Source organism: Porites lutea, chromosome 6 (genome assembly GCF_958299795.1).
Source record: "Porites lutea chromosome 6, jaPorLute2.1, whole genome shotgun sequence".
Lineage (NCBI taxonomy): Eukaryota > Metazoa > Cnidaria > Anthozoa > Scleractinia > Poritidae > Porites > Porites lutea.
Genome location: NC_133206.1, coordinates 962297 through 977500, shown reverse-complemented (window position 1 = coordinate 977500; position 15204 = coordinate 962297). Strand labels below are relative to the sequence as shown.

The 15204-nt window shown below is 40.0% G+C and overlaps 2 protein-coding genes across 4 annotated transcripts in view; both read left to right on the top strand.

Moving 5' to 3' along the window:
• The window catches only part of LOC140942370 (uncharacterized), a 333944-nt gene that overhangs the window by 289635 nt on the left and 29105 nt on the right, over positions 1 to 15204 (top strand). The gene's annotated exons all lie outside the window — the stretch shown is intronic.
• The window catches only part of LOC140942369 (NACHT, LRR and PYD domains-containing protein 12-like), a 30157-nt gene that overhangs the window by 5030 nt on the left and 9923 nt on the right, over positions 1 to 15204 (top strand). For 2 of the 3 annotated variants that reach the window (XM_073391323.1, XM_073391324.1), the window contains exons 1-2: positions 6152 to 6887; positions 14174 to 14200. In XM_073391323.1, the coding sequence (XP_073247424.1) occupies positions 6170 to 6887; positions 14174 to 14200 (745 nt within the window). In that variant the 5' untranslated portion in view covers positions 6152 to 6169. Of the gene's footprint in view, positions 1 to 6151; positions 6888 to 14173; positions 14201 to 15204 lie in introns of those variants that run through there. The other variant, XM_073391325.1, reaches the window with a different exon arrangement.

The window sequence follows — 15204 nt, the reverse complement described above, 5'->3', positions numbered from 1 at the left end:
TTTTGGGCGAAGTGTCTCAACTCATTTTGTCGCCGATTGTAGGTAACGCTTGCAAAATTTCAAGTGGGTTTTTTCAATTGGGGTATATATACACCCCAAATTTTGCTACTATATGATAATATTGGGGAAATCATTGCTTTAAATATTTTGCAAGCAAGAGAAGGTTTTAATTTGCTTAAGTTTGAATGTGTGTTTTCGTAGGCTGAATAAAACGTGAAGAGTTTTGCCTTTTAAATATTCTAGTGAAACATTAAAATTACCATTTGATGAAATTCGCGTTCCTAAATACGTGTACTCGTGTACAAGATCAATATCGTCTTTGCCTATAAAAAAGTTATTTGTGAATTTTCTTGCATGTTTCGGAAAGATCGTGATTTTTGTTTTCTTAGAATTTAATTCACCTCTAGCGTCCATGAGCTACTGAAACAGAACAGCGTGTTCAGACAGTTTTGCAACCTATTCTAGATCCTGATAATATAATCAGGTCATCCGCATATAAGAGGGAGTTTAATTTTGTGCCATTCGGTAAAACGATAGGATCAGATAAAAAATATTTTCAAACACAAATGGAAGGTCATTGATGTACAGGTTAAAGAACAATGGACTTAAAACACAACCTTGGCGTACACCTCTCGAGTAGCGAAAGGGTCGCGTTTGGGTTTGACCGATTTTTATGGCACATGATGAAGTAGAATACAAACTTTTTATCAACTTGTAGAAACAGCTACCAATACCGATTTCTTGTAGTTTATATTGAAGTCCTTCGTGCCAGACTGAGTCCAATGCTCTCTTAAAATCTACAAAACAAGCGTAGATTTCCTCATTGTGTTGATGTGCATATACTTGTCGATCAAAGTTAATTCTCAGGATGAAGACATGATCAGCTGTTCGGTTCAGTGGAAGGAAACCGATCTGTGATTTATGAAGTATATTACAAGAGTTCAGGAATTGGGAAAGTCTTTGATTTATATATAACAGAATAGTCAGAATAAATTTCCTCGGCAACTTGAAACACAGATCAGTGCCACGATAATTTAACGGTTCCTGTTTATTTCCTGATTTGTAGATAGGAGTAATGAGGCCAAGCTAGGCCATCACACCAAGTAGAGGGAATTGTACCTGAATGAAGAATTAAATTAAAAACTTTGTAATATACAGGTAGCATGTCATTAATACTAGCTTTAATCATTTCATTTTTGATTTTGTCCGAAAAAGGAGATTTTTTTTCTTTAATTTGTTCGCGGCTGCGCGTATTTCGTTTTCGGTAACCACATCATCTAAGGGGCATGGTTGATTCTTCCGAATCTCAAGATGCTTTAGCTCATTAGTAACTATCTCCCGTGTGGAATTGAGAGGTTTATTGGAATGTATAGTGATTGGAAATAACAGAGCCAATTTTGTTCAGATACTATTAATTGGACATCTTTTTGTTTAACGGTGTCATCTATCGACTTTAAACATTTCCAAAAGCTTGTCTGATCTAAATTGTTTGTAGAGTTTTCCAACTCAGTGATCTTTGTATCATAATATTCACTCTTTTTTGAGGTTAACAAAGTTTTGTATTGTGTCCGATACCATGTGGTATTCTTGGCGAAAATGGGCATTTAGGGCGGGATCTTTATGCTTTTTGTTAGATCACTTTCGAAGTTCATGTCTTTTAAAACGGCACTCCTTGTCAAACCATTTTTTTGTTTGGAAAAGACCTAGTGCGCCTACGTTTCTTGGTGATTTTAGTTTTAAGAGAACGTTTTGCGGCAGTCATAAGGATGTTCTCTACATTTTCTAAAGAGTTGTTTACATCATTAGTTGGAGTGCTGTCATCTAAGTAATCTTGTATTAATACTGAGTTGAAGATTTGGAGAACGTAAAGTATCTCTGAATTTATGCGTGGAATCATTTTCCCAGATAAATTGTTTGTGTAAATGTGTTAAAGAGTCATTTACACGTGGTGATTCAATATGACAAAAATTTCATTTCGGTGTTTACATGCAACCAGGTTAAGATTGGACTGTGATCCAATAGAGGAGAAGGCTTTTCCACTACGAACTTTGTAATATTTGAGAATAAATCTTGGTCACATATAGCGTAGTTGATAACACTTGTACCATTTGTCCCAGAAAGGTGGCTCTCCCAAGACAGTCGCCCCTAACTCTACCATTTAAAATTTTTAGGTCTGCCTTTTGCCATGGGTATTGATCTCATTGTTGAAGCTATTTCGCTGGGCAGGTCGTAATGAAAATTCAGAGCGGTCATTGGTAAGATTTCCGTCGTGACAAACGTTGTCTGGATATTTTCCCGTTCTTGCATTGAAGTCGCCCAAGAGGAGTTTAGATCCTGTAGAGGCAAAATTTTCTATGTCTTAGTCAAGTTCTTCAAATAATTCTGGTTTAAAATATTTTGAATCGCGCGGAGGTATATAAAGTCCACAGATGTAACTTTCCCAGTTTTAGTGTATGACCAGTCAATTTTAAACCATAAGGAATTTGGGGGGTTTTTAATCATTGAAATCCAATCATGAAGTGCATTTTTGTAGAAGAGAATTGTTCCGGCAGAATTACGGCCACTACTATTTGATTGAGTAGCATGCTGAACTATAAATCTAGATCCTTCTACAAATCTATATCTGGAGAACTGCTCCAAATTTCATTAAGAATCACAAAATCAAAGCCGTTAATCATGCTCAAAAATTCATTATTCCGGAGTATGTTCCGAGGGTTCTCGATTGTAGCCATATACATTCCACGTGAGGAAAGAAAGATGATTTGAGTAAGTCAAGTAACTTTCTAGCCTCATAGTCATGTCATAGTGGCAGCTAATTACCTTGTACTTAAATTCGTTATTCAATGACAAACCAATCTCACCCTGATAAAGAATTTAGTATTAAATAAAAGATTTTATCAGCCGAAAAAAGGATATAAGTTCTTTAGGTATTTCAACAGTTGAATCACTAAGGGTGCCAGAGTTAGTTGGTGTTGAATTTTGTCTATTCTCTCGAACAATGGATGGTTGGCGAATTTCTTGTTGATAGTCTGTTTGCATATACTGTGGCAGTAATGACTGAGGTGTCGCTTGACGGGTTTCAGCAGGAAGATTTTTTAATGCATTGCAGGATGTATAGAGCTTTTTCACACGACGTCACGGCGGCCATATTGGTGTTCCAAAACAATGAAACGGCGGCCATGTTGGTGTACCAAGAAAATCCTCTGGGAGTTTAACTCTTTTCTCATGTAAATGCTTTCTTTTGTTCCAATACATTAGCATAGATGCTGGCCTTGTGAGTGAAAACGCTCTATATCTTGCCAAAGGAGGCGGTTGTTGACTACCAGTATGTGGTGGCATGATTCTCTGGTTTGCGAGCTTGGGGGGATGGGTCAGCGGTATGTTCGACTTGCTACGAACCGTGTTTATCAGATTAGTAGCAAATAAACCAATATGTTGCTTTCTAATGTGCCTGTCGTCGTGTAGAACATCCATTCCCTTTGCAAACAAATTCATCATAAAATACTGCATCGGCCTAAATTAGCTTTTTGCCTGGACATCGTACGTCTGACCAGACCATCATGTTACTCATTCCTCCAGAGGTAAACTTTCTACTTGTTTTGTTGCCTTTAAAAAGGCATCTGACTAAATTTGGCATCAAGGTTTACTATTAAAATTGTTGAAATATAACTAGGTGGCCTTTTACAGAATAATTTCCAACATGTATTTTCCCATTCAAAATGTGGTGTGAAAGACGATTATACTAGATCAGAATTTTTTTATTATGATTAAGGTGTTCCACAAGGCTGTATTCTCTCCCGCTACTTTTTAATCTTTATCTAAACGAATTACCTTACAATCTAAACAACAATGCTAAAGATGGTGAAGCAGGAAAAAATTTAATAACTGCGGGTATTGTAAAGAGTTATGGGGAAGAACGAAAACAGCAAGTAAAATACACCTTCTTTTATTACTCTCTCTGAGGAAAATTATAATTAGGGAATGCCAATAAAAGTTCAAATTATATATATTTCTGTTTGATTTACTCCACGAGCTTCTTCATGTTCAACTTTAAGTAAGCCATCACCGCAAAGCATTGTGGACATTGTGATCCTATATCTGTTCTACATGTGACCACCTATAACTATGCCAATACTGACTTCTCTTTAGCTCAAGTCATAAAACCACCCTAAAATCGTTTTCCTTTAACTCTGTAAACAGTAAACAATTCTTAGAGGGAATCTTTGGTATGTGTGCAGTTGCTTTTTTCTAATACGACCTCTTTATGTGATTTGTCTAAAATTATACCTGAAATAATTTCACACCTGCTTTTAAATGTAGTTGTGCACCAGAAATCAGATGAATTGAGTAGAGCTCATTGCTGGCGAGCCTTATGCGAGCCAGCACACTATTCTCTGCAATAGCGGGAAAAAGTCAAAAATTGTCGGATGTAAAAAAAGATCAGAAGCATGAGCAGTCAATTTGTTTTCTTATTATCCGAGGTTTTCACTTTTGTGTGATGGCATCACGTAAAACGCACTAGGACGAGATCGAGAGATTTCGAGTAAATTTCCCGAGTGCAAGCAGATTACAAACCAGGTGAGCGTTTGGAAATGGCTTTTTTATTTCCTAGATGTCTTTATTTGCTTGTGAAAGTATTCATCAAGGTCTCGATCCATAGCGTTAAAGTGACGAATCTCGAGGAAGACCCCGAAGACGAGAGATTTTTCATTTTATATGGGTTTGGCTACTCTATTTGCCGATTTGCGAATAGATGCAGGAGGTGCGAAGGTATCGATCAAATCCTTCTTCATAGAGAAAGTATTTAAAGGAGGAGAAAGTATTTTCTCTGTGTATTCAGCAGAATTGATGTGCCAGGCAAAAATTGTGCCATTTGGGATTAACTGCTGACTCTCAGGCTTGCTCTAGCTCTTGCTTTCGGGAGAAAAGAGAGGAAAGGTGCGAGGCAAATCACTGAAACCAGTGCACCTACATGATTTCCAATTGGAAATCGGCAAAAATTGTTGACATATTAGAGTAGCAAAACTCATAAAAATGACTTGTCTTCCACTGGATTCATCACGTAACCGTTCACGAACTCCAACAGGCAAATAAAGCAATCGTAATCTGCTTGCACGCTGGAAATTTACCCGAAGGGCTTTTCCCTTTCATGCATCGCAAACTCACAGAAATAACATATTTTCCCTTTAACATTAAGGCTTACCCACCTTAATTCCCAGGCGTCATTTTCGTTTTCTTCATGTTTTAAAATTATTTTGAAAATGACCAAACTGTCCAACTTTCAAATTGAAACTCCTATAGTTATAGAATTAAGCTTCATCAGACGTTAAACTATTAGTAATCTATCCTCTTTCTTTATAATTTATCAGAATGAAGACTAAATTTGTTGAAATTAGCTTCTTTCTAGTATGAAATTAAAAAAATTCCGAACTATCATGTTTCGTTATTGATCCTTAAATATCACTGAAGCAGTGGTTATATACGGGTACGACTTGGATAATAATATATCTGTGGCCATATGATTATTTCGTTAATCATAACTATAACAAAATTCTCAAATCTGATTGGCTATCAACTGCCCTGATTTCAGCGTTAATAGGACAGTTTAATAGGAAAGTACGCGTCATGCCTATTAGTAATTGGACAGTACGCGTCATCACGCGGTCGCTTAAGTGGCTTTTTTTCACTACTGGTAAAAAAAAAAAGGTCTTGGGATTTCTGGTGTTTTGATTTTAAAAAAGAGCCTTATCACAATTTTTTTTTAAAGTTATGATTAACTGGTAACAGAACTTCATGTCGTCCAATTCGGTCTGTAATCATACGGCTCGTGATTAAACAAATCGGACTCCCGCTACGCGGTCGTCTGATTTTGTTAACCTCTCGTATGATTACAGACCGAATTGGACTCCACTCAATCCTGTTACCATTACTAATTTGCTGTTGAAAGATTGGTACGTGAAATATAACAATCTTTTTAATGACCTAGGGTAAATTATAGTAATAATAAATAATTTGTACCTCCTCTCCTGTTGCTGTATATTCTGTATACTTAAACTTTTACATGCAATGACATTAATATCATTGGAGCTTCAATTATATCTTTGTTTTTGTGTCTTACTTTTTCTTAAATTGGTGTTCCCCTTTCAGATCTTGAGCGGCACTGATTACCATGGATAATCTATCTCAACTGGCTCTCAGGACCCAGACCATATTTGGTGGTATTCATTTCATTTTCTTTCTAATCTCCTGGCCATTTGTAATTGGTTTCCTGAAGGATTACCACGACAAAGATAGACTGACATTTAACTGTATCCCCAAGCCAGAAGACTTCACCAGACAACGTTGTTATGACAATTATACTTCTGCTATGAGCCTGCTCCCACTCCATCTAACACCATTAGACTTTTCTGGTATCGCGTATGGTGGACTGGGGATTGCCTGGGTGCCGTTTATTTTTGTGGGGGCTACGATTCTACGACGGATCCAAAGAGAGCGAGGCGAACAAAGGAAAAGAAAACACTCGAAAACGTTTGTGCTGACATTCATCGCTCATGTTTGCATTCAGCTTATTTTCCTTGGTGTCATGATGGGACTGTTCTGTACTTACCAGCGCCTCCATTTTCCTGCGGAGTACAAATGCCATCAGACAAACATGACGCTAACTTCACTTAACCAAAGGCCAGTTAATATTACATGCAATGACTTACGATACAAAGAGAAATCAAAACTAAACGTTGCTATTATTGGGATTATGGCTTTTTCCATCGTACTTTGTTTATTGACCCTTATTCACTTAGCAGTAACAAGAAAAGCGTTTCTAGAGCAGCTGCTAGGAGACATTTTTGAAAGGGAAGATGGAAATGCGGCAGGATTAAATTTAATAGTGGGTGAGTTGAGAGCCCGATGTTGATAATAGTTGCTAGATGAGTTTTGTAATATAGGTTTAGGCTATAGGGACCCTTATTTAGGCTATAGGGACCCTTACTATAGAGGTACTGATTATTAATCATATTTATCATACAGTATATCATATCTGTGGCAGATTACAGTACTCAGTGTTACAGCATGAGAAAGAAAATACCTTGCAAAAGTTTTCTCGGATTGTATTCTGCAATTTAAACTCAGTACATAAATAATCTGCTATCGTATTGATAACAAAAATCAGCCGCTTAGGTTAACAGTCAACTGCGAGGATCATGTTCACTTTCATAAAAATCAACTGCTTTCGAACGTTTCCTGCAACCCACTGTAAGAGAAAGTAACGCTTTACAGGGCGTTAGTCGCTGGTTTCGAAGAATTCAAAGGATCTTAAGGTTCCACATCGATAAATATCAACCACACAGAGAGAGATTTATTTTAGAATAAATAAAACGAAAAACGCTTAAGTCACATGATTGCAAACGTCAAGTTCCACGTGACCCGATGTCACGCTGTAACGCTATACAAGTCCGTAACACTCCCCCCTGTTGACCAGATTATTATTTGGCTACCTAATTCTATCTGGTCAACAAACCTTACATACTATTGAGACACCTAAACTCAACGATAATTCGTAGCAAAGTTCAAAGTTCATTAAGTCAGATCCTCCAGCCAGGTCTTCCTTCTTCGGTCAGCCTCAACTGCAGCTGCTGGTCTTGGACAGCTTCGTGTAGACACTGGTTGCTCAGTTCTCACTTCAGTGCTAACTGGATCAGGATTCTGGCTTGAGATTACTTCGGTTGCTTGTTAGACAGGAACTTCGCACTGGATCTCTAAAGGGTAAAGCCGCTGCACAGGGCGCCTGAGTTTCGTGCATTTTTCTCCCTCGCTTCGGACTTGGACCAAAGCTCCCCTGGTACAACCATCAGATCCAACGATGAGATCTAAAATCTTGCCAACACGCCATTTTCCTCTGGGCTGATCTTCTTCATGCACAACAACTACATCTCCAACAGATACAGTTCCGATAGTGTCATTCTGATTAAGGTAACGATGGGCATTTCGCAGCTCGATCAGGTACTCGTTTCTCCATCTTTTCCAAAAGTGGTTCAGAACGTTGCTCAGGTGCTGCATTCTTCTGCTTAGATCCTGTGGCTGAACATCAATGTCATAATCTGGAGTGTCGCTGTTGTTGCTGTCTGGAAGGCTCATTAGGCGTCGCCCACATAAGAGATGCGACGGGGTAAGGGGTTCTTCAGTATCCTCACCAGACACGTAGGACAGAGGTCTACAGTTCAGTATCATTTCCACTTCCACGACTACTGTAAGCAATTCTTCATAGGTAAGGGTTGCACCGCCGATAGTCTTCTTCAGACATCTCTTAACAGATCTGACAAGTCTTTCAAATATGCCACCCCACCAAGGGGCCTTTTCAAGGTTGAACGTCCACTTCATCCGTGCATTGGCAAAGTACTGTTTTACTCCCGGGTCGTTCATCAGTTTCGTGATTTTTCGCGCTGCTGACTTGAAGGTTTTCCCATTATCAGACACCATCAACAGTGGAGTGCCGCGACGGGCAGAAAATCTTCTGAGACTCCTCAATAATGCGGAGGCTGTGAGGCTGGGTACGAGATCCAAATGAATAGCTCTGGTAACACAACAAGTGTAGAGGCAGATCCATACTTTCTGCTGAGGGCCAGAATGATTTTTGACATAGAGAGGTCCCGCAAAATCAACTCCAGTATAGGTAAATGGTGAGCATTCCTTTACTCTAAATTCTGGGAGGGGCGGGGGCGGTGGAGCTTGATATGGCCTTCCTTCAAGTTTTCTGCAAATCACACACTTGTACAGTAGCTTTCTAACGAACTGTCTGCCCTGTACGATCCAAAATCTTGCTCTTAGTTCTGTCAGAGTGGACTTCACACCACCATGCATAACTCGTTTATGGCTGTCTTCGACAATTAAGGATGTGATGTGGTGGTCTTTCTCCAACAAAATGGGGTGCTTGACTGAAGTTGGTAACTCCGCCTTGGCTAAGCGTCCAGTACACCTCATAATGCCCTGATGATCGGTGAAGATGCCAAACTGCTTCTTCCAAATATCAAACTTGGGATTCTTGCTTAAGGACTTCTGTATTTCCTTAATCCAAAGGGTTTCTGCGAATGCAGTATCTTGATCCGTCGACTCGTCTTGGGAAAGGGTGTCCCTTTCCAGTAATAACTTCATGATTCTTACAAACTTTAGAACAAGGACAGTAACTCTTATAAGTCTCTGCAGGTTGCTATAGTCTTCTGCTCTCATGATCTGTGCTATACCGCAGGGTTCAACTGCTGCAAGCATTACGGATGAGGTTTCCTTTTGGCACTTTGCTCTTTCCTCAGCTCTGATTTCTGCAAAATATTCTTCAGGTATATGTGTGCTGTCGAACACGCTCTCACTGTTTTCGTTAAAATTGGTTAACCACTTGGGGCCCTTCATCCACAAGGTACACTTTGAGAGTTCTACAGGATTCAATCCTCTCGAGGGAATATCGGCTGGGTTATCCTTTCCGTTACAGTGTCGCCAACTACTCGCTGTTACAAGGCTCCTGATCTCATTGACACGATTTTGGACAAATTGCTTCCACTCCTTTTCTTCGCCTTTGATCCAAAATAATGTTACTTTGGAATCAGTCCAGCAATTTGTATCTGTAATTGCCAATTCCAATTGCAAGGCCTCCTTAACATGCTCAATCAGCCTAGCTAATACTAGAGCGGCAAGAAGCTCTAATCTTGGAATGGATAATTCTTTCGCAGGGGCAACTCTGGACTTGGATGCGACAAACTTGACATAGCTTCCTGTGGTGGTAGTCACGTGCAGGTAGATCACTGCTGCATAGGCCTTACTGGATGCATCACCAAATCCATGAAGGCTACAACTGACAACTCTCTCTTGAACTCCTTGGAAGTAGCATCTTGATAGTGAAAGTGCTGTTACACCTTCTAACCCATCCAACAGCTTGCCCCACATCTTCAACAATTCATCATTCAAGGGATCATCCCAACCAATTTTCATTCGGCAAAGTTCTTGGAAGAACAACTTAAACTCTATAACAACTGGTGAAAGAAATCCAAAAGGGTCATAAAACTTCGCGGCAACACTAACAACGTTTCTCTTGGTGGGTTCAAGGTCTCTTGCAAAGTTCGCTATCTCGGTCAAATCAAATATCAATGCATCCTTCATGGGGTTCCAGCGTACTCCAAGGACCTTTGAGTCTGAGCTGTTTTTCTCTTCTATTGTGCCAAGCATGCTCTTGGCGTAAGTTTTGTCTTCAGAAACAACATTCCTTTCTGGATAGGCTCGAGGGGGCTGTACACTCTTGGGCTCAGCAGCCTTACTGGATGTACCAGCATCAGATCTAGAGTTTCTGGATTCATTACCTTGAATTCTGTTCATTAGTTCAGGGGAATTTGATACAAACTTCCTTAGGTTGAATCCTCCTTCCGCAAGCCTGAGTTTGGACTTCAGATAAAGTTCATAGCCTTCATTAGTCTCAGGGGCTCCAGAACTTAGGTCATCCACATAAATGGAGCGAAGAAATTTCTCTACGAATTCAGGATCTGCTTCTTTGTACCTTTCAATGTGATGCTTGATTGTGGCGTTTAACAGGAAAGGACTAGACGAGACTCCGAATACAACACGTGTAAACCTTAGAACCACAATCTCTGGAGAGGGGTTGTCAATGTCATCCACCCACAGGAATCTTAACACATCTCTATCTTCCTCCGCCATACCCACCATCAGAAATGCCTTTTCGATATCGCCGGTCAAAGCGACTTGGTTAACACGAAATCTCAAAAGTACATTAAATATGTTCTCAGCAAGGGGTGGTCCTGCATACAGACAATCGTTCGAGGCTACACCATCGGATTTTGCAGAAGCATCATATACGACTCTAAGCTTGGTTGTTAACTTGTCCCTTCTTATGACTGCATGATGCGGTATGTAGTGGACCTTACCAACTTCTCCTTCGCTAGGCTTTTCTACAACTTCAACTATGCCTCTATGTAGCTGTTCCTTTATGACAGAGTCATATTCTCTAAGGACTTCAGGCTCGTGGCGAAGACGTTCAAGAAGATTCTCTAGACGTTTCCTGCTCAACTGGTAGTTGTCTGGAAGGAGCGGATGCGGCGTTTTCCAGGGAAGATGGACTTCATACCTCTCATTCGTAAAGGATATCTGCTCTTGGAATTCTTCATACAGTGTCCTTGGTTTAATGCCAAGCGATTCTAGTTCCCAGAATGTCTTTAGAGTTCCATCAAGGGTCTCATTTGTGACATCTACAGGTTTTACTGCACTCTTCAGTACATGTGTTGTGACAAGATTACTTTGCTGCCTATTAACTTGTGTTCCTTCTGGGATTGGACCTGACAAAACCCATCCAAGTTTTGTTTCAATTGCAGTGGGGCCATGCTCTCCTCGTACCACCCTGCCAGACACTAGACTCCAATACTGATCGGACCCAACAAGAATATCAATGTCAATATTGTCTTCACCCGTATGGTAGTCAGCAAGTTTAAGTCCCTTTAAATGAGCATAGGTGAGGCTAGCTTGTACAACAGATTGACTTTGAAGAGGATCGCATATTGTGGGGACGACAAAGGCTGACAGTTCTACATCTTGTCCTTGCTCAGTGGCGACACCGAGTCGGACAACATCCACACACTGACTGTTCTCATTTGTCGAACCAAAGGTTTTGATCGATATCCTTTCAGTGTTCTCAGTCAGTAACTTTAGACGCTCTCTTAGCCTTGTGCTCACATAGGTTCGTTGACTTCCACTATCTAGGATAAAACGAGCTTTCACTGTGACTGCTGAATTGCCAGGCTTGTATGTCAATGCTTTGGCTGTTTGAAGCAGGACTGGAGTAGCGGCACTGACATACAGGGCTGTGAGGTTCTGCTTTGAGGTCTTTAGTTGTTTCTGGTTCTGTTCCTGTCTGGGTGCAGCTCTAGGGGTACCTTCATCATTGTTCCCGCGCTGATTCTGAGGCTGTTCTTGACTCGGTGTTCTTGAAAGATTGGTACTATTGTGGGCACTACCTTCATGAGTGCCATCAGATGGGCAAATGCTGATATGGTGTCGACCCTTACACTTGAAGCATTGATTCTTGATTTACAATTTCTGCTGAGATGATCTTTCCTGAGGCAAACAAAACATCTTCCTTGCTTAATGAGAAGATCTTTTCGAGCTGCAGAGTTGGTCACTATTTTGCAGGCGTTAGAGGGATGGCTCTGTTTACAATATGTACAAGTGGGTCCTGAATGTCCTGCAAATAAAGCAGATGTAGTTGAACGCGTCTGAGCCTTTGAGAATCCTTGAATTCCACCTGATAACTGACACTCATCATGAGGGACTGCACGCTCTCTGGCTTTTAACTCGTCCTCCAATGCATGCATAATATTATCTAGCTGCCAATCTTGATCCTTTATTTCTCTACTAATAATCAATCGTAGCTCTTGAGGCAGCTTGTTCATAATAATTGATGAGAGTAAACTTCCATAGGAGTTTGAAGGGATTCCTAGTGACTTAAGGCTTCTGACATGAGACTCTAAAGTGTCATATAGTTCCCTTAGCTTTCTTGTGTCTTGATTAGTCACAGGGCTAACATTAAGAAGAATATCCATGTGGCGATTGATAATTTGTTGCTTGTTTCCAAATCTCTTCTTAAGGATCGCAATTGCTTCTTCATAATTTGATGCAGAGAGAGACAGGCCAGAAATGGCATCAAGAGCTGGTTTCATAAGGAGAGAGTTCAAATAATTGAACTTGTCAATAGGAGCCAATGTAGGATTCTTATGAATAGAGGACTCGAAGGCATCCCAGAAGGTGGGCCATGTACTAACTTCTCCATCAAATTTTCTCAAGTCCAGTTTAGGTAATTTAACTCGAGGGATTGTTTCTTGAGTGGGTAAGCTTAAACTTGGTGTTGGATTAGTAGATTCAACAAGATTATTCGAAGTTTCAACATTTCCTGCAGATACAGGAAGGTTTACCGGAGATTCAACAGAGTCATTTGACGGTAAGAAGTCACTAGTAACAACTTTAGAAGGGCTTACCGGTGTCTCGTCCTTTGGTGCGTCCACGGTCTTCGCGGGGGTCTTCAAGGTTTCTAGGAAATTATCAATTCTAGCAATGGTGAGCTGAATTAATTCATTTACGAGGTCTGCTTCCCGAATTTCGTCTCCGATTTCCTCTTCTTCCACGATTGACAAGATTTCTTCGTCCACAACTTTTAGGGTTTCCAATTTGACGTGCAGGGATTGCCTTTGCTGGTGAAGCTTTGACACGATTAGGGCAAGCGCTTGTTTGTTCCCGTCCAAGTTAACGTCGCTGTACGAGGCATCCAGTTGTTCACTGACGGCGTAAGCAATACGTTTGACGGTTGTTCTGTGCCCTTCACGCGCAGCTTTTTTCCTTGAAATGGCTTTCACTTTGGGTGGCATCACATGCCCTTTTAAAATAGTCAACTCGACGACGAATGAAAAATCCACACCACGTGCTCGTAAACAAGAATTGTCCGGTCCAAGGATTAACACGACAAGAACTATCACCAACAGAATAATCCGGTTCGGAGTGACCATGTAAGAGAAAGTAACGCTTTACAGGGCGTTAGTCGCTGGTTTCGAAGAATTCAAAGGATCTTAAGGTTCCACATCGATAAATATCAACCACACAGAGAGAGATTTATTTTAGAATAAATAAAACGAAAAACGCTTAAGTCACATGATTGCAAACGTCAAGTTCCACGTGACCCGATGTCACGCTGTAACGCTATACAAGTCCGTAACACACACCTTTTGTTCGCAAACACTCGTGTTTTTCTCTACACTCATGATGAGTCAGTCAGTGTTAAGCCACCAGCGGTCACTGTTACCTGGTAGCCTGACTTATCGCTACTGATTCAGTGATCGTAGTCATGTTATCCAAGGTCCTAACGAGGAATTTTATGATTTGTCTTTCTTCCATTCTATAGCCATTTTGTTACAAAGTGTATGAGTTTAAGAAAATTCCCTTGGAATCTTGTGATGAAAACATCCCCCTATCGCCTTCTTCTCTTCTCAAATTTACTTTTAGGCTAGCCACGGTCAGTTGTCCATTCTCCAAGGGAAAACAGGCCTGAAGGTATCTCTCTATGCCTGTTAAAAGAACCAAGCAACTACTAAAATAATACTCTGTATTTAAAAGTCTTACAAAATTTACGTTTTTGTTTCAGATGATGGTGATAACTTACAAGGAAAAGGTAAAAATATTCTTTATATTTTAGTGGACATTTAACACTTCAGGGTCGTAACATGGTATATTCGGGACCCATTGATCCCTATTTTCTTGCCGTTATTTTGATCCCTGAGCCCCATTTCCCCCAAAATTTTGATGCCTGAGCCCTGATAAAAATATTGACCCCATCCATGTTTTACACAAAATTTTAACTTAGACAACTTTGTTTATTTCCAAATATAGAATACAGAACATGCTTAAATGGGCTGATGAGAAAAAAAATTAACTTTAATTTTTAGTGCAAGTTGTAGGTTCTATCAGAGCTTCAAAGATCAATATGAGTCAACTTCTTTTTGTGCATTATTCTATTTAAAACTCTTGAAATACAATGTTTGGCGATACTAGACAAATGATAAAACCTGATTTCCTTGAACGGGAGCTTTAGTAAGATACAGAATGTAAGTTTTTGTTAATTTATACATTAAAAATAGTCTACTTCCCTTTAAGTATCGTACATCTTGAAAGATCTTGCTGCGGAAACTTGATTTTTTCGGATGCAACGTTCATCAAAAGTATTTTCAATGCTTATTTTCAGAGTTGCTCATACGAGCGGGGCCACCCGGAGGTTTATAAGCCAATCACAAGAAAGCATTGGATTCAAAATTCGAATAAATACATTCTTAGTCAAACAGCAAACACAGGTAGCGCTGGTTGGTCCCCAGTTGAATTAACGGCTCTGTAAGAGCAATATAATATATATAGAACTAAAGTCTTCCTCTATCTTTCCAATTCCTGTCCTGTACGAATATCTGCTTGCCCGGATAACTTGTCCAGTTAATCAATGTCCTATCTTTGTCGGTCACAGATGTTTTATTTCCAAAGAGACTCTTGCAACCAAAAGTTTCATGTCGCTCGTGAAACTGGTCTACAATATTGATATTGATAAAGTGTAATCGTTTGTCTCACGATTCAGTCACTTAATGACGTAGATCGCGACGTTTCAACTGCGTACTTCAAGTGTTCATTAGA